At 52.1% G+C, this 19,020-nt stretch overlaps 1 protein-coding gene across 7 annotated transcripts in view; it reads right to left on the bottom strand.

Moving 5' to 3' along the window:
• Window positions 1-7,365: 7,365 nt before the first annotated feature.
• Window positions 7,366-19,020, bottom strand: part of HECTD4 (HECT domain E3 ubiquitin protein ligase 4) — a 190,999-nt gene continuing 179,344 nt past the window's right edge. For all 7 annotated transcript variants that reach the window (XM_078435786.2, XM_078435784.2, XM_078435785.2 and 4 more), the window contains 10 exons: window positions 18,804-18,994; window positions 17,612-17,758; window positions 16,925-17,044; window positions 16,057-16,212; window positions 14,570-14,673; window positions 14,241-14,462; window positions 11,591-11,754; window positions 11,169-11,364; window positions 10,350-10,572; window positions 7,366-9,581 (listed from right to left, as the gene is read on the bottom strand). In XM_078435786.2, the coding sequence (XP_078291912.1) occupies window positions 9,445-9,581; window positions 10,350-10,572; window positions 11,169-11,364; window positions 11,591-11,754; window positions 14,241-14,462; window positions 14,570-14,673; window positions 16,057-16,212; window positions 16,925-17,044; window positions 17,612-17,758; window positions 18,804-18,994 (1,660 nt within the window). In that variant the 3' untranslated portion in view covers window positions 7,366-9,444. The remainder of the gene's footprint in view (window positions 9,582-10,349; window positions 10,573-11,168; window positions 11,365-11,590; window positions 11,755-14,240; window positions 14,463-14,569; window positions 14,674-16,056; window positions 16,213-16,924; window positions 17,045-17,611; window positions 17,759-18,803; window positions 18,995-19,020) is intronic.

The following is a 19,020-nucleotide window of genomic DNA, read 5'->3' on the forward strand; positions in this document are numbered from 1 at the left end:
TTTTTTTTTTTCAAGATGTCAAAATTGAGTGTTTTAATTCATAGTGGTAATTATGTTTACCTTATTATTTTTTAATGTTAAATTTATTGTCAAATTGGTTTCCATACAACACCCAATGCTCATCCCAAAAGGTGCCCTCAATACCCATCACCCACCTACCCCTCCCTCCCACCCTTGTTTTTGTTTTTTTTAAGTTTAATCTTTACATCCAATGTGGGGCTTGAACTCACAACCCTGGGATCAAGAATCACATGCTCTTATGACTGAGCCAGCCAGCTGCCCCCAGATTTGTTATTGATTACTAATTTTCTAGTGGTCAGAGAACATAATTTGTATGAACTGAATCTCTTCAAATTTATTGAGGTTTGTTTTATCCTTAGAATATTCTCCAGGCTATAAATGTCCTGTATGTACTTGAAAAGAATGTGCATTGTATTTTGGTTAGATGGAATATTATATAAATGACAGGTAGGTCAAATTGGTTGGTAGTGTTGTTCAGGCTTTTATATTACTGATGTTCTGTTTACTTGTTCTCTTAATTATTGGGGGATGGGGGATAGTTCTTTTTGAAATCTGTATTGTAATTGAAGATTATTTTTCCTTATGATTCTGTAATTGCTTCATTCTTTTGAAGCCTTGTTATTAGATGTATAAATGCCTAAGATAGTTATGTTCTTGTTTGGCTTTTTTATTATTATGAAATGACCTTCTTTGTAATATTTGCTCTGAGATACACTTTGATATTAAGATAGCAATATTAACATTCTTCAGCTTTCTGCTGATTTGTGTTGGCATAGTATATCTTTTTCCATCCTTTTACTTTTATCCTATTTTTGTTTACATATTTAAAGTGGGTTTCTCAGAGGCAGCATATAGTTGGGGTTTTTGTTTTTGAGCCAGTCTGAGGAGTTTGTCTTTTAATTTGGGTGTGTCAACCATTTACATTTAATGTAATTATTGATATGGTTGGGTTTAGAATACTTTTTTTTTTTTTCTTTTAACTAGTCTCCACACCCAATGTGGCTTGAACTCAAGACCCTGAGATTAAGAGTCACATGCTACGGACTGAGCCAGCCGGATGCCCTGATAGTTGAGTTTAAATAAATCTTTTTGCTATTTATCTTTTGTGTTCTATGTGCCTTTTTTCTCTTTTTTTTGCTTTCTTTTAATACTTCTTATGATTCCATTTATCTCTTTTGTTGGCCTATTAGTTTTAACTTTATTGTATTATTTAAGTAGTTGTTTTAGGGTTTATAGTACATACACCTCTGATTTATCACAGAATCACAGTTTACCTTTAAGTAATATTGTGCTACTTCATGATTGGTATTACAATAACATATTTAATTTATTTCCTCCTAGCCTTTGTGCCATTGTCATATATTTATTTTTTAATTTATTTATTTTGGTTGGGGGGAGGGGCAGAGAGTGAGAGAGAGAGAATCCCAAGCAGGCTCTACAGTGTCAGTGAGGAGACCAATGTAGGGTTCAAACTGGGAGATCATGACCTGAGGCGAAATCAAGAGTCAGATGCTTAACCGACTGAGCCACCTAGGTGCTCCTCCCCTCCATTTCTTTATTCATCATAAATCCCCAATACCTTGTTGTTTTAAGTACTCAATTATCTATTAGGGGCACCTGGGTGGCTCAGTCGATTGAGCGTCCAACTTTGGTTCAGGTCATGATCTCCTGGTGCGTGAGTTCAAGCCCCGCATCGGGCTCCATGCTGACAGCTTGGAGCCTGCTTTGGATTCTGTGTCTCCCTCTCTCCCTGCCCCTCCTCGACTCATGCTCGTGTGTGCTCACTCGTTCTCTCTCAAAAATAAACATTAAAAAAAATTTTTAAGTCAATTATCTTTTAAAGACTTAAACATGTCTTTTGTATTTACCCATGTAGTTAATATTTTTGTATTTTTTTTCTTTGTGCAGACCCAGATTCCCACATGGTATCATTTTCCTTTTGTGTGAAGGACTTTGTTGTGCAGGTTAGCCTGTGTTCTTGCAGCTTTTCTATGTCTGAAAAGGTCTTTATTTCTTCTTCACTTTTAAAAAATTGTGGTAAAATACATCTAATGAAATTCAACATTAAAAAAAAATGTTTATTTTTGAAGGGGGGTGCAGGGAGGGGCAGAGAGAGGACAGATTATCTGAAGCAGGCTCTGCGCCAACAGCATAGATGTTGGGCTTGAATTTATGAACTGTGAGATCATGACCCCAGCCGAAGTCGGATGTTTCACCGACTAAGCTACATAGGTGCCCCAAAACTTAACATTTTAATTATTTTAAAGTATACAATTAGGTGTCCTTAAATCCATTCACAGTGTTGTGCAATCATCACCACTACTTGTTCAGGAATTTTAATCTTTAAAGGCAATCCCATACCCATTAAGCACTCACTCCCTAAGCAGTAACCTGATTTGTCTCTAGGTACTTGCCTATTTTCTCCTTCACTATTTGAAAGGTATAGAATTCTAGGTTGATAGCTTTTCCCCTCCCAATACTTTGGATATGTTACTCTGCTGTCTCCTTGCATTGGTTCTACTGAGACATCTACCATCCTTATCTTTGTTCTTCTGTACAGAATGTGTCTTTGTGGGGGTTGCTTTTAAGATTTCTTTATCACTGATTTTATACAATCAGATTGTGATGCACCTTTGTATGGTTGTGTGACATCAAGTACATTCATTGTTCTACAACCATCACCACCGCTCTGTTTCTTGTGCTTTAGGTTCATTAAGCTTCTTACATCTTTGTAGTTTTTAAGTAAATTTGGAAAAAGTTCCAGCTGTTATCTCAAGATTTTCCCCCATTTTTCTTCTGTTTGGGGGATTATTCTCCTATATTATAGGCCAAATGAAGTGCCATATCTTACTGACACTCCTCACTTTTTTGGATTCTTTTGTTTTCAGATGGGTCATTTGTGTGCTTCCAAAGTCACTGAAACCTTCTGCAGTCTAATCTGTCGCTAATCTATCCAGTTTTCATCTCAGACATTGAAGTTTCTATCTCTAGACATTCAGTTTGTGTTGTTTATATTTTCCATGGTTCTACCTAACATGTTCATTGTTTTTTTTCCCCTAGCTTCGTAAACCTTTTGTATACAGTAATAACTGTTTTAATGCTCTTGCCTGCGAATTCTATCATTTGTATAATTCCTGGGTCAGTTGCAGTTGATTTTTCTGGGTGCTATTTTGTTGTTTCTTTGCATGTCTGGTGGTTTTTTTATTGGATGCCAGACATTCTGAATTTTACCTACTTACATGCCGGGTATTTTTGTATTACTTGTTTGTTTCTAAAGTAGGCTCCATGCTAGGCATGGAGCTTGAACTCACAACCCTGAGATCAAGAATTGGACGCCCAACAACAAACTGAGCCACCCAGGTGTCCCATGTATTTCCTGTATTTTTGAGCTTTGTTTTTATATGTGGTCACTTGGAGACAGCTTGATCCTTCTGGGTCAAACTTTTAAGCTTTATTAGGTGGGATCTGAACAGGAATTAGGGCTAATTTTACTTCACTACTAAGGCAAAACCAAAGTCCCACAAATTACAAAGTTTTCTACATTGGCTAGTGGGAATAGGAACTATTTCCTGTTCTTTGCCAGCTCTAATCCTTTTGGCTGGTTCTTTTCCAAGCCTCTGGCAGTTTCCTTATATGCTTGAGCTTACCAGTACTCAGTTGAATACTTGAGGACTCTCAAGAGATCTACAGAGTTCTCTGTAAGTCTCTTCCTCTTTAGTACTCTGTCTTGCAAACTAGCTGCCTTTGTTTCCTTTCATGCTTTGTTTTCTGAACTCTAGGAGACTGTTGAGTTCGACTTTGGGTTTCCCCTCCTCTTGCTGCTCTCTGAAAACTATCCAGACCATAAGCTGAGGCAATGGTAGGGCCCACCATATTTATTTTCTCTTCTCAGTTTTTTTATTGCTTGTTTTGAGAACCATACATATGTTAGGTTTTTTATTTTAGTTGTTGTGATAGGGAAATCTGGCTTCTGTTCATTTATTGTGATTAGAATTAGAAGTGTCTTGAAGGTGTTATCTTTCTAGTTTGTTATAAAGCCTGATGCCATTCTGATTTACATGTAATTTTTCCCCTTGAAGCTTTTTAGGATGTCTGTCCCTGGTATTTTTAAATTTCCCCATGTTGTAAAGCGGTGTGGATTCTTTTTCTATTCAAAGAGCTGGATACTTATCATTTTGTCTGGAACTTGTGACCTTCTGTTTTTCAGAATTTTCTTATATTTTGGTTATGTCTCCTGTTTTCTCTTTGCAGAACTCCAGTGATAGTAGGATAGACCGTCTTAGACTGATCCCTTTTTCCTTTAAAAATCTTTTGTAATGTTTATTTTTGAGAAAGAGAGTGCAAGATGGGGAGGGGCAGGGAGAGAGAGAGGCAGACACAATCTGAAGCAGGCTCCAGGCTCTGAGCTGTCAGCACAGAACCCGAAGCGGGGCTCCAAATCACACGCTGTGAGATCATTACCTGAGCTGAAGTCCTATGCTCAACCGACTGAGCCACCCAGGTGCTCCTTTTTCTTTTCATATTTTTTGCTCTATGGGAGATTTCTTCAACTTTATCCTTTCATCTTTATATTAAATGGATTTCTGATATTTCCCAAACCTTTTATTCTTTCCCACAGCCTTTTCTCTCCTAAAGGGATGCAGTGATTTTTTTTTAAGTTTATTATTTACAAGAGCAAGTAAGAGAGAGAATCCCAAGGAGGCTGTGCACTGCTAGCATGGACCCTGATGCAGGACTCGATCTCATGAAACAGGAGATCATGACCGGAGCTGAAAATCAACAGTCAGATGTCTGAGTCATCCAGGCACACCAAGATTTTAAGTAATCTCTGCAGCCAATGTGGGAATTGAACTCACAACCCCGAGATCAAGAGTCACACACTCTACCGAGCCAGCCAGGTGTCCCTGAAGTAACTTTTTCTTTTTTGTAAGATTTTACACCTAACATGGGGCTAAAACTTACAACCCTGAAACCCAGAGTGACTCTTGATCTACCAACTGAGCCAGCCAGGTGCCCCAATGCAGTCCGTTCGCATACTTTGTGCCATAGTTGTTTCTTGTTCTAGTCTGTGTTATCTATTTTTGTTTGGTATTTCATGTTATAGACTCTTCCTCATCTGTTTCTTGCCTGTCTAGATTTAAGACTGGGGCACTAAAGACGAGAAGCTTCTTTAACTGTTCACGTTCACTGTAGGGTAACAAGCTGGTGTTTTCACTGAAGAACCCCCTGCTGTGAGAATCTATAGGTCTTATTTCTGGTTTCCTCCTGAAAGGGGTCTTCCAGTCTGCTGTGTAAACCTCAGGGTGGGGCTGGGGTCTTAGCTGCTGGGTTTGATTCTCCCAAATAGGGCTTCTGACTTTCTGCAGAGTGGTGGGCTTGAACAACTGCTTCCTACTTGAATTTCCAATCCTTGTTTTTCTCTTGGCAGTGGAGCCTCTAATTCCTTCTTTGCAACGTTTTGTTTTCCAAGGGACCTACAAGAAGCTTGCTGCCCATGATGTCCTCTTAAGTCATTTATTCTTTCAGTAGCTGTCCTTTGAGAAATTGTGGACTGAAATGATTTCTTTTGGTTTCATGAGGATGGAATGTGTGCTTTTATTTCCTGATTTCATTTTGTGGGGTTTTTTTTTGGCACGGAGGCATTGGGATTTTTTTTTTTTTTTTTTAAGTAGGTACCACCACCCAACATGGGGCTTAAACAGAGATCAAGAGTCACATACTCTACCAACTGAGCCAGCCAGACACGCTGGTGCACTTGTATTTTTAAGAAACTATCCATACGGTAGAACATCCCTACAGAAAAGTGCATGGTAGCATAGGGTTCACTCAACACCTGTCACCACCACCCATATCAAAAACGTTACCAGGACACCAGAACACCCCTCATACTCTCTATCCTCCTCTCTGGGACCCAGAATAACCACAATCTTGACATTTTAAGATGTTATTTTTTTTCTATTTTCAACATTTAAATGAACTCATTATTTAAAAGTACTCATACCATGAAGTATTTTTTTATGCTTGACTCCTCTTGCTGAACACTGTGTGTTTCTGACTCACCTATAGGTTGCAGGTAGCAGTTTGCTTTCCTTCCCGTATGGTATTCCATTGTGTGCCGTAACTTTTTCTACTTCAGACCTTCAACTTGTTTCTAGGTTTGGCTACTACTATTATTGCTGCTGTGAGTGTTTTTACACGTCTTTTGGTGACCATGGGTGGGTGTTCTGGTGGACGTACACCTAGAGGTGGGATTGTTGGTCTAAGGGGGTGCATAGTGGAGGGCACCCAGGTTTCCAGAGTAGTTGTAGGTTACATTCCCCACATCCAGAGGAGAGTTCTGTTGGTTCCATGTCTTCCCCCCAGTCCTGGTACTGTCTTTCCTTTTTGGGGGTGGTTGTATAGATTTTGTGATTTTAATTTGCTTTCCCCTGATGACTATTGAGGATGAATGTCTTCTATTATTGGATAGCCTAATCTTGAACATAGTTTTTTAAAGAAGCAACTCTTAAAGGAGATGGCCTCAGCCATCCTGGAGAGCACATTCTTGCTGTGCTCAGCTGGGACTCTCCACACAAGGCATCCCCATCCACCCCAGCTTCTCTTAGCTGTGAGTGGTGGCTTTTGCTGTTTCCAGCACCCTGAGGGGAGTTGTTCCTCACCCAAGAGGACCCTTGGTCTTCCTATAATAAAGACATAAGTGGGACACTTTCGCTAAAAGTTGGCATTTATTAAGTGTAAGAAAGGTAGGGTCAAGAGAAGAACTAAATGGGTCTGTGTGAGGACCTCCCCCTCCCACGGAGCAGGACCATGTCTGGGAGACTGGATTCTCCTGCATGCAGACCACAGAGCTCCCTGTGGGGGTGGCAAAGGACGGCTGTGCAAGAGAGCTGAACATCAACCTTAGGAAAGCAGCCCTAAGTCTTTATCTTCTCTGCATTTCCCTTTTGTACAGTTCTAAATCCACTGCTGGCTCCCACCCCCTTCCACTGCAATTATCCGCTTGAGGAAAACCCTCCCACTGGCCTAAGAGTTCAGACTAGCTCCAGTGTGAGCAGGGGGGCAGAAGATGCAGGGTGGGGTTTAGCTTTGACCTTGGATTTCCATCCCTTCAGTCATCCTTTCTGTATGACAACCAGGTGCGAGGGGCTGAATGGGGGAGGGGGGGGAGGATTAGTTGGTAAGCATGATGGAGTAAGAATCACATCAAGTGTAGAGACAATAATTAGAAACAAATTCCTAACCTTCGGACCGCACTTAAGGATCAGAGCCGCCCAGTCCAAGCAGGTCAGTCATTGTATCTTTTCAGTGAGTAGATGACCACACAACTCTTACGGTAAGTCAAAATTAGATGAAGGTTATTTATTGGTGTGACTTTTTTTTTTTTCCTGTAGTGAGCTTCCTTTACACAGCAATGGTGTAAATAGCCTCAAACTGAATGAAAACTTTGTTAAATGCAACCATAAATAGTTATAATAAATATACATCAAGTAACTTTACAGCACACGTTTTTTTAGGGCCAAGGTTTGGATCAGTCTGGACCTCTCAATGTGCTCTCTGGGAGAAGCGTGTTAGCAGCAGACATCTTACTCACAGCTGTCATCAAATCAAGTGATGGGCCAAAAGCAGCTTCCCAAAACCCCCCTTGGGGAGGTAGCTAACAATTCTGAGTCCATTTAAGGGATGGGAAGGATTGGAGGGGACCAAGAATTTAAAAATACAGAGAGGAAGAACCACTTCTAATAATCCAAAGGCTCTCGTTATGCAGAAATGAAATAGGAGGATCCTTGTCAGGACTACGTCCTGGTCTGACCCCCAGGCAATGGGGCTCCGGCCCCCAGGAGGCAGCAGCCAACCATCTTCCTTCCAAGCAGGGAGCCTGCGTGCAGGCCCTCCTCTCCAGACAGGACTGCTCCTGCATCAAACATAACTGATGCATCCAGTTTTAGCTTTTCCTTAGGTTGGGGAATCACTTCAGTAATGGTCCTTAATGCATTTCCTTAGAATAAGAGGGAAGAGATGGCTGCTAATGGCTCTAACTCTAAAATCCATACATCTTCCCAACAGGCCGGGGCCACAGCAGAGAAAGGAAAAGCACAGCTTTCTCTCCCCAGCATGCACACTCCAGAACCTTCTAGTCAGCACTCACTCAGAACCTTCAGTATTCACAATATTATACAATAAATACAGTGATGCAATTCCAGGAGAACTGGCAAGGCCCAAAATGACAGTGTCCAACAAGCTGGCATATGCTGCTCTTGAACAAAGTACCATTGGACAAAGACCTGTTTGGGGCACAAATGCACTGGGGCAGCGGGGGGGCCTGGAGCAGCTCCACCCTGGCACACACGCTCACGTGGGGCGGCGAGGGGACAAGGGGCAGGCCTGGCCAGAGGGGCAGAAGGACCGCATAGTGGTCCTTGGAAGGTCTTGGTCACCGAAGTAGACCCTGAATTGAGCAGAGCACCTCAGTCAGCCGCTCTTTTTAAAATGGGCGTGTGGCCCTTCCGTTCCTCCTGTCACCAACACTGTGGTGAGGAAGGGCCGTTTCTGAGTACAAGGGGGGAGAGGGGGGGTAGGCTTGAATCATGTGCTTTCCTGTTCAATCAGTCTCAGAAAAAGCCCCCCCTCCCCCGAGCACTGTCCGTCCCTCCTCCTCTAGGCGTCCTGAACTCCTGGAGCTGGGACACGCCTGGCTGTGAACTAAGGTCAGAACGAACCCTTTGGTCTCCTGAGGAACATTCAGCAGGAAACTGTCAGGTCAGGGGCCCAGGAGAGACGGAGAGCAGAGGGCTGAGGGGGAAGGGACGGGCAGCCACCGGGGTGCTCTTCCTCTGAAAAACCCAGACCATAAACAAGGTTCGAAAGCTGGAAGATTAACACAGAAAGCTCCCCGTGTGTCTCCCATGTTGGGGCCCAACCCTTTCAAGATGGAAGGAGGCCTGGGGGAGCTGCGTCCAGGATCAACTCCAGCTCAAGGCAGGAGGGGCAGGGCCACAGACCTGTCTGTGAAGACGCTGTGAAGAGACAACAGGATGCTCCGTGTGGCCGGCCGCAGGTATCTCACCACCACCTTCCTGCTGGGTGGTTCCATGATGTGGAACTAACTGGGGCCTTACGGCATCAGAATCCGGTGGCCATGAGAGACAATGTTCGGGAAGATCAAATGAGACACAGGCTGCCTGGGAATTAAACTATCCTACGAACATACCACAAACAGGTGTAAAAGAACCAACCCATCACAAAACATACAAATACAAAAGGTTAAGTCTTCCAGGAAGCCCTGGAATGTGGACAAAAGTTCGGAAAAGCAAAACGTCGCCAACTCCTCACGCAGGGCCTGGAGGGAATGTGCCCTCAGTGGCAGGCTTCCCAAGCCGGCGGAGCGGTGCCTCGGTGACGGACTGACTCCGGGGCTCCCTCCCCTCAGCCACTTAGGGGGTCTTCACGGTAGTGAATGGCACAACGAAGTTTCTCCAGCATGATTTCCAGAGAGGAGTACTGGGGAAGTTTGATCATGAACATGCAGGTCTCCACTCGGATGTAGCGAGAGTCTGGGGAACCTGCAAAAATAAAACCCCCACCAGGCCAGTGTCAGAGGCTGGGCTCTGATCCCAGGGAGACCTCCTGGCCGCCCTGCTTTCAGGTTTGCTTCTTTGGGTAGCTCGAAGCTAACCAAGGCCCAAGCAGGAGGAGGGGCGGGGGCAGGGCAAGAGAAGATTCTGGAGGAGAAAATGGCACAGGAAGTTGTCCGGCACAGGGAGCAGATGGCTGACCTGTGAGGGAATCTGGTGGTAGACAGGTTTGTTCAGTCAGCAAAGGGTCGTTTTCTTATTTTTCTACGTTTAGAAGTTGGAAAATTAAAACATTTCTAAAAAGCCCCGTTAGCTTTTTAGAGTTATCAGAATGTAGGGGCACTTGGGTGGCTCAGTTGGTTGACTGTCCGACTTCGGCTCAGGTCATGATCTCACAGTTCATGAGTTCAAGCCCCACATCGGGCTCATTGCAGTCAGTACAATGTCGCCCCCACTCCCTCCCCCGCTTGCACTCTCACTCAAAAATAAATAAAACTTGAAAAAAAGAATGGTGAATCCTTTAAAAAAAAAAAAAACCCAGAACATAGGCCAACCTGGGGCCTGTACGGACTCTTGGCCAAAGTCAGGTTTGGGAGGCACAGGACAACCCCTTCCCCCGCGCAGGCCCGTCCCCCGATTTCCATTTGGGCTCAGCTGGCCACTGATGTCCCTCCCTCCTGCGGGGCCCAGCAGCCCCAGCTCCCACTGAGAGAAGGGCCTGTGCGTCCCACTCGGAACACAAGGGGAAGGCGGTACCTGCTGTGCCATCTGGGGGAGCAATCTTCATGGGGTAGGGGGGCACGTGGGCTGTGTCAGGGCCCCCGTCTTTGCAGGGGCAGGTGAAGGGGATGCGTTCCTGGTTGCAGGCAAATTTGATGAACTTGCACAGCTCCTCCTGCGTGAACACCTCCAGCGCCCCCCAGAAGAACTCGATGTGCTGGTCTGTCTCCATCAGCCCCACCTGGTACATGGTGTGGGCCTGGGGAAGAAAGGCCCCCGGATGTGAGCAGTCCCGGCCTCTGCTCGCCCCGCACCGCCCCGGGCCGGGTGGCTGCGGCGGGGAAACGGCCGCGGGACATAGGTTATGAGACCACGACAACGACCAAGGCCACGGAGGTAGTCGTGCCCGCGCCCGTCGCGTGGCTGCGGCCCGGAGACCGCGCCCAGAGCAGAGGCTCCACGAGCGTTACCGCCCCCCCCCCCCCCGCCCCCCGTGAACACACCGGGCAGGTCCTGTCACCGTCCCCACCAGATGTGAAGTCACTGTTCAAGGTCTCACCGCCAGCAAGAAGCCAGCCTGGGAGGCCGGGGTGCGGCCTGAGGAATGGACGGGGCTTGGCAAGAACGGTCTTCACCTCGGGATGAGGCTCAAGACCCGGGCCCGGGAGGCCAGCCGTCTGGGGGTGAGACCGACCCCACCGCGTCCGGGCAAGTGACTCAAGCTCCGGCTTCCCCAGCTGTGACGTGGGGGGTGGGGGGGTTGCCGGGGGGGGGGGGGGCACATGAGAACAGGGCACTGGGACACGGGGGGGGGGGGGGGGGGGGCGGGCCCAGGACAGGCCCCCGCCCACTGACCTTGAGGAACTCCAGGTTGATGTACGGCAGGCCGCAGGTGCGCAGCTCCATTTCCAGCGGGCTGAGCGTGGTGAGCAGCTGCAGGGGGATGACGGCGCCCAGGCCCGCCCTCACGGCCGTCACGCACTCGGCGTTCTGGAGCTCCCGCAGCCGCAGGCTCCGGATGGCCGCCGCGTAGATGTCCTTGTTCTCCCACCTGCGGGTGCGGGGGGGGGGGGGGGGGGCCGGGCGAGGGGAAACGGTTACCGGGCGTCCGTCACCCGCCTCACGGCTGGGGCCTTCTGAATAAAGTCCTGCTGCTGAACGCACGCCACCCTTCCTGGCACCCCGCGTCCTGCCCCACAGCCGTCCCTCTGGTGAGATCCATCACCTGACCCGGCCCGGGCCGCCCGCCCCACCGCTCCCCTTGCGCACACACTCACGCCACGGGGATGTGCCGGCCGCGGCTGCACAGCTCCACTTCCTCGCCCGTCATGGTCAGGTACGTGAACCTGCAGCAGGGCTTGGGACCCTCGGGGCTCTCGGTGGCCAGGTGCTGGGAGGCGATCTCGGCACACAGGGCCTCTAACTCCGTCTCGTCGTTGATCTGGAGGGCGGAGGCAGACGGAGGCTAATTGCCTGTCCTGCTCCCAGGGTCCCCGGGAAGACGGAACCCCGATCTCTAGTCGGGCAGACACCAGGCACTGTTTGCACGGGGACCACCCTTGGCCATTATGAACGTGCACGTGGCACGGGCCTGGCCAATCGGTTTGCCGGGAGTTCAGGGTTAGGTATGTGGCCCAGGCCACCTGAGACCTAACGAAACCCAAATTGGAGGGCTTTTCCTGTTACCATTTGGAAGCAGCAACGCACTTTCACTGGTGTGGACACGACTCTAAGATGTACATCTTGTACTACTAGGGGCCATCTTGAAACCAATTACTGAGGACATTGAGCACCAGGATTCAGCCTTGCCTGAAGCCAAACCTACATCCATGCTTAGTTTTATTTATTTTTTACGTGTTCATTTTTTCTTTTTAACATTTATTTATTTTTGAGACAGAGAGAGACAGAGCATGAATGGGGAAGGGGCAGAGAGAGAGGGAGACACAGAATCGGAAGCAGGCTCCAGGCTCTGAGCCATCAGCCCAGAGCCCGACGCGGGGCTCGAACTCACGGACCGCGAGATCGTGACCTGAGCTGAAGTCGGACACCCAACCGACTGAGCCACCCAGGCGCCCCTACGTGTTCATTTTTGAGAGAGACCGAGTGTGAGCAGGGGAGGGGCTGAGAGGGAGACACAGAAGCAGGCCCCAGGCTCTGAGCTGTCACCACAGAGCCCGACGCGGGGCTCGAACTCACAAACTGCGAGATCGTGACCTGAGCAGAAGTCAGGCGCCCCGATCCATATTTAGTTTTAAAAGCAAATCATTTAAAAACACCAAAATTAGGGTCCAAAAGACACTGAGGTGCCTGCTGGGCTACCGAGGAGATGCTGGGATCTGGCCCAGAGAAGAACAAACTTGCCCTTCTGGCATGTTGAAGGTGACTGGAACGAGTACCAGAAGTTCAGAATCTCTCCGCCTGGTCTGTGTGCCCCAACCCTGCTGTAGCCTGGTGTCCCAACACGCTCTGTGGCTCTGCCCAGAGCCTTCAGAAAGAAGTCTCGGCTGGACGGTCTTCCTGAACACTGTCATATCCCCCCCACGCACCCCAGGCCCTTGCTGCTACCCACAGCCCCAGGAGGACTTCTTGAAGCAGTGCCGGGCAGGGACTCCTAAACCCCTTGCCCAGAGCGGCCATCCTGCGTTGACCTTTTAGATAATTCCCTGTCAGCCCCATTTCTGCCACTAATCCGAGATCCTGGCTTTGGTGCGCCCTCATGCCGGCTGCCCTCAAGTGGCGGCTCAGGGGAGGACAACAGACAGCCTGGCCACGAGGCCCCGCAGAGGGCCCAAGTTTTGTGCCTCCTTCGGCTGGGGTTCCCGTCGAGAGCCGCCTCGGCCCGGCCTCAGTCTGCTCCCCTGTGAACACAGGCAGCGGGGGAGCCGAGGGGGAGGGCCGGGGCAGGGGCACCACCACACTCCGTCTCTAGCTTGAGGAGGCTTTTCAGCCAGACGGGCCTAGGTTCCCCCGGTGGCTCTGTTCCCAGCCCACCCTCCTCTCTGAGCCTCCCTTCCTCCCGGCCTTGTCACGAGGACTTGTGCACACAGCCCTTCGGAACAGGGCCTCGCGTATCGGGAGAACAACCTGGAAGCTTCCTACGGCTGGGGCGAGAGCCCAGAGCCCGGCCCACGGCAGGCCACCGAGACCGCTAACCGGTGGACAGACCTGAAGGGCTCCCACGGGCCCAGCTGGCAGCCTGAGCGCCGACCGCACCCCCGCCAGGGGGCCGGTCAGACATGGCGAGCTCTCACTACCTCTTTGTGTCCCCGGGCACGAAGAGGACAGCTACGTTCCCAACTCTGTCCCTGGCCAATCCCAGGTGACCCCCAAGAGCCGGTCTCCTGTGCTCTGAGGCCCTGAAGCCAAACTCTCTTTTGTTTATTTTTGAGAGAGAGTGTGAGCGGAGGAGGGCCAGAGAGAGAGGGAGACACAGAATCCGAAGCAGCTCAGGCTCTGAGCCCTGATGCGGGCCTTGAGCTCACAAACCAGGAGATCATGACTTGAGCCGAAGTCGGACACTTAAACCACCTGGGCCACCCAGGCGCCCAAAACCAAGCTCTTAAAAGTGAAAGTGGGTCCACTTGTAGGAGTCCCCACCCCGACATCCCTGCCTGCTCAGTCAGCTGCCGGGAACCCTTCACCCCTGTGTCCTTGGGAGGCCCAACAGCAGCAGATGGGCAGTGACCGACGTGCCCCATCAAGCAGGAAGAGAAGCCAGCGAGGCTTCTGTCCCCACAAAGCAAGCCCGGCAGAGACAGCGGACGTTCCCTAACGTTCTCTGGGAGACCCCGGTCGGTCCTCGGGTGGAAGCCTGGGCTCCCAGGGTTTGGAGGCCCAGCAAATGGCAGATCACAGAGGCAGCCACGAGCCCCGGGGACACTGCTCTGGAGTTCTGCTGTCCCCGGAATAAATGCCTCACTCACTTACGCTCTCAAATTTCTTGACGTAATTGTAGGTGAGTATGTCTGCTTCCTGCAGGTCTTGGTCAGGGTCCAGAGGCTCACCCACCAGAGTCTTCCAGAAGGAAGGCAGGAGGTCCAGGGGAAGAGGGACGTCTGCTCGAATCGCAATCCCCAGCAGCTGGCCCAGGAAGTGCAGGAGCTGCTCTTCCCCGTAGGTGATGGGGCTGGGGGTCAGGATATACTTGCCCTGGACACAGAGGCAGAGATGCAGCGACTGCCGGGCGCCTCTCCTCCTCCCCGGGAACACAGGTCCCGGCCACTGCCCCGCCATGGCCCGCGCCTCGGCCGTCTTACCTTGTTTTTGTTGACGGCTGAGCTGGGGCACAAGAGCAGGAGGGACAGTGAGGAGCTCTGCAGCTCTTTACACACCTGCCACAGGAAGTGCCGGAAAGAGCCGCCTGCGGGACACATGGAGGCTGATGGGCATCGGGGGCATCGGGTCCCCGCCGGCCCGCCCTGCCCGCCCGCCCGGAACGGCAGCTCCTTTGCCGGCCTGAACTCGGCTGCGGCGGAGAGAGCGCTCGCCTGAGGGCGGGGAGACCTGGGGTCAAGTCCCGCCGGGCCACTTACTGGCTGGGTGACCCCCAGGTCATCACTTCTCAGGGACCCAATACGTCAAAGGGGGACAGTCACCGTACCTACGTCGCAGGCTAGTTTCAAGGAGTCAGAGAGACCGGATGCAGAGCCCTGCGTATCTGGCACCGCCGTGAGCTTACACGGATCCGCGGGCTCGTTTAATCCACCTCCGTCGCTCCGGGTTGTACCAGGAGTGGGGCCGCCCGTGCCACTCCGCGCTCCCCTCCCTCCCCCCAGGCCCAGGTGCCCAGTGTCTGTCTGTTCAGTGAGCAGCGTCCGGCTGAACAGCCTGACGCACGAACGCCCGCCAAGGGCAACCGGCGATCATCAGCATCTCTGCTGCCGTCATTCCAAACGTGCCTGCGGCTTTCTTGCCAACTCCTCTCTGTGGCTGGGTCTCCTCTCCCCTGTGCACCCCCTGTCAATGTCCTAAGGTCAGGAAGCTCAGAGGACAGCTGTGCGTGCCCACTGCTTGGCCGGAGCCACGCACGGGACGCGCCTGGGGACAGATGTCCTCACTCAGCTTCCACGGAGAAGCAGGAGACCCCGGCCTGCTGAAGCCGCCAAGGGCTGGGCTTGGGAATCGGACAGACCCGGCTTTGAACCCCAGCTGGCTGCCCGACCTTGGGGACACTACTTGGGCTGGCAGCGTCCCAGTTTCCCCACCGGTCCAGTGGGACGAGGCCGGTCTCTTGTGCAGTGTTGGTGCTGTGAGGAGTGGAAGGTGCTGAGCACGCGGTCCTGAGAGCCGGCTGTGCCCGGAGCACGCTACGGTGCCGGTTGGTGGCTCTGGCCAGGCCCCCGAAACCGGCCCCCGGGCCCGGAGGGGGGGAACCGGCGCTTGCCAGGGACCTCCGCCCAGTGCCGTCCCAGCTTGGGGACCCCACCTCTGGTGAGCACTAGGGGGGTGCCCTTCATGCCGAACGGACACAACAGAGACACCCTCGGTTTGGGTCGGCCCTCTCCCCCGGGAAGGGCCGCTGGGCTCAGAGTTCGGATGTGTCCCATGGGAGACGGGGGCACTGGGGAGCCCTTCGGTCGTCCTGGCTTCTGCAGAGCAGGCTAACAAGGACACAGCTTCCTTAGTCTCGCCAGTGGGGGGGACTGTGGGCAGTTTAGACTAAAAATAACTCCAAAAATGTTCTCATTTTCAACACAGCCTCCGCCCGAACTGGCTGCAGAGCCCGGCGGGGGCCGCCACTTACTGGTGCCGTGGACCTCCTCCCCGGTGAAGCGGATGTTGAAGGCGTAGGTGGGGTCACCGCCACTGGCCAGCTTGACACAAAGCTGGGATGAGGGCACCGAGGCCAGCTGCCTGGCAGCCTGGCAGAAGTAGGAGTTTTCAGAAGCTCTGATCTCCCCTGGGAAGAGAGAGGAACCAGTAACACCCCCCCCCCCAACCCCCGCCCCGAAGCACCTTCCTCTCCTTCCTCTGCTCTTCCGGCCCAGGACGGACACCTGGCCGGGCCTTCGGCTGCCTCCTGGCCCTCTCCCTGCCCCTGGTCCGCCGCCTTGCCTTCTCTCCGCTTTTGGAACATCTTCGTGCCTTGGCCGTGTGGCTCCCAGCCTTCCCTCTGTCCCCGGGGAAGGGGGGGGGGTGTCCTCCCCATCTGTGATCCTCTCCCCTCCAGTTCGTGTCATTTGTGGCACGTGTGGGTTCACGTGTCGTGGCAGACTCCTGGCTGCCTCCCCAGTAGCCACTCGCCCCAATTTCTCCGATGCCAGAACCCTGACTCCGGCAAGCCCACGGCCAACCAGAGTTAAGTGTACACATCCCAGCCTCCCCTGCAGTTAGGTGTGGCCACGTGGCAGGCCTCCCGGGAGATGGGAAGCCAAGGCGAGCCTCCAGGAAGTGGAGAGCTCCTCCCCTCGCTCTTGCTGCCAGGAAGGCAGGCTCACTAGGGGACCCTGAAGGTGGGAGTCACACAGTGGGACACTGGAGGAGAAAGACGAAGCAGCCAGATGGATATCTGGACTCCCTTCTTCTAGAGGTTTCTTTTCTGTGCAAATCAACTAAATCCTTTGTTCGATCACAGCTATGTTGTATTTTCTGGCCCGTACAGCTAACTTTACCTCCCACGATTTCCAGGGGGTCCAACGTGATCTCTGGAGCTGCATGGTCAGCTGTCCTCTGTGCGGTGGCGTTTAGCACCCGATTCATGACCGTCACCTTCGTGTCGTAAAAGATGAGCCCTGCGGGGAGGAATGTGGGAGAGAGGCTGGGATGGGGCTGCTCGCCTTCCTTCCCTGTGGCCTCTGAGGCCCGGCGGAGGACATGCTGTCCCCTTTGGGTCTGTCTAGTCTCTCCTGGGATGCCCTTCAGGCCCCTGAGGCACTCAGGTGTCATGGTCCTGACCTTCCGGGAGGCAAGTTCATAGTATCTGCTCAAATGGTAACGCACGAACCTTGACTCTGTTGTGTCCAGGAACACCTAGTTGGCAGATAGCGAATCAGACCCTTATATATTTCTAAATAACCTGAAAACTTCTTGTTTTTAAGCTTTATTCACTTAAGTAACCTCTACCTTCAGCATAGGGCTTGAACTCACGACCCTGAGATCAGGAGCCGCGAGGTCTTCAAACTGAGCCAGTCAGGAACCCTTGAAAATTTTAGAGAATTTAATTTTTCAGAGCATAGCTGAAGTAACCGCTCTTGGCTGGGAGCGCCGTTCCTGGGGACACACGTAGGTCACATGTAAAGGAGAAGGGTCATCCCGGGCAGTTGCTGGGTCTGGCCGCGGCGGCGGGCGCAGGCACTGACCTTTGGCCTCCTTCAGCAGGGCGGCGATGCTGTGGGCAAACATGGGGGTCTGGCGCAGCTCCACCAGAGGCAGGAAGAAGGTCTCCAGCGTGGTGTTCAGGGACTGGAGCAAGGCGAACCGCAGGCGCAGGCTCTCGACGGGCACGTCTGCAGGGCACGGGGGGCGGTCAGGCCGAGACTCTCGGTCACAAACGGACTCAAGTGGCCCCCATCACTCGAAGCGGCCATCAGGAGTGGGCACTTAGGGGGGACCGGGAGGCTCCCGCAGGGCATCTCATCCCCGACACCCAGAGACGCCAGCAAGCGTGGCCCTCAATCTGCCCGAGCCTGTGCCGAGTAGAAGCAAAGGCGGGAGGCCCTGCCTGGCCAGAAGGGAGGCTCGGGTGCTCAGGGAATCCGAGGGCGCCCCCTCCCACCTTGGCCTATCTTTAGGGCCCTGCAGAGCTGCTATTTTTAATTTTCAACTTCAAAATAATGAGACTTCTAGGAAGCCGCAAAAATAGTACAGAGTCCCGGGTACCTTTCATCTGCTTTCCCCCAAAAGCGACACACGTCAAGACCAGGACACGGAGATACTGGCACACTGTCTTACTTGTTCACGCTCACGTCCGTCTCCTCTCCAGCTGGGAGAGATGGACATCGGGACCACGTCTGGCCCACGTTTACCTTGGAAGTATCAGGAAGAGAGCAAAGGCCCAGGCCGTGCGGCTGAGCAAGAGTGGGCAGACTCAAAACCGCCTGTGGCACACACGCGCACAGGCACAGAAACAAGCCCAGCGGTCACCTTCCACGGAGGGATTTACGGAGAACGTCTGTGGGTGCATTTGTGCGTGCACACGCACTCCTAGCTTTTAGTAAGACACGCCACGCGCTCTCGTAATGGATAATGCCTCTAACGCGCACGGCCAACTCTGAGCCCCGCCCCCTCGCCACCGACTCCAGCAGGGCATCCACCGCGACCTCTGGGCGGAGGCCCGGGTGCGGTGATGGGGCGTGGTCTCCCAGCAGCACCCGCGGCTTCCTTGCAACGAGCACAGTGAGGCCTTGTAAACTTTTAGCTCGGCCACAGTCCCAGCTTCGTGCCTTTCTCTCCCTCTTCTTTGCCCACGGGGTTCACGGCAGGTGCGCCTACCCCGGCGGCGGCGGCGCAGGGCACGGTCCCCGAAAGCCAAGACCCCCGGGACCCACATACTCAGGAGACAGGCCACTCTGGGGTCGGCGGCGTCTGCGGGGTCCAGATACACCTCGTGGGGGTGGAGCCTCGCGGGCGTGATGGCGAGATGGCGGCACAGCCGGTTGATGTACTGCACGAGCGCCACGTCCATCTCCAGCGTCCACTTCCTTGAGGCCTTGTGCGCGTGTCGGACATCGATGCAGGCACACCTGGGGCAGGGGGAGAAGGGCGAGGT

The sequence above is a fragment of the Panthera onca genome, chromosome D3 (assembly GCF_046562875.1).
Source record: "Panthera onca isolate mPanOnc1 chromosome D3, mPanOnc1 haplotype 2, whole genome shotgun sequence".
Lineage (NCBI taxonomy): Eukaryota > Metazoa > Chordata > Mammalia > Carnivora > Felidae > Panthera > Panthera onca.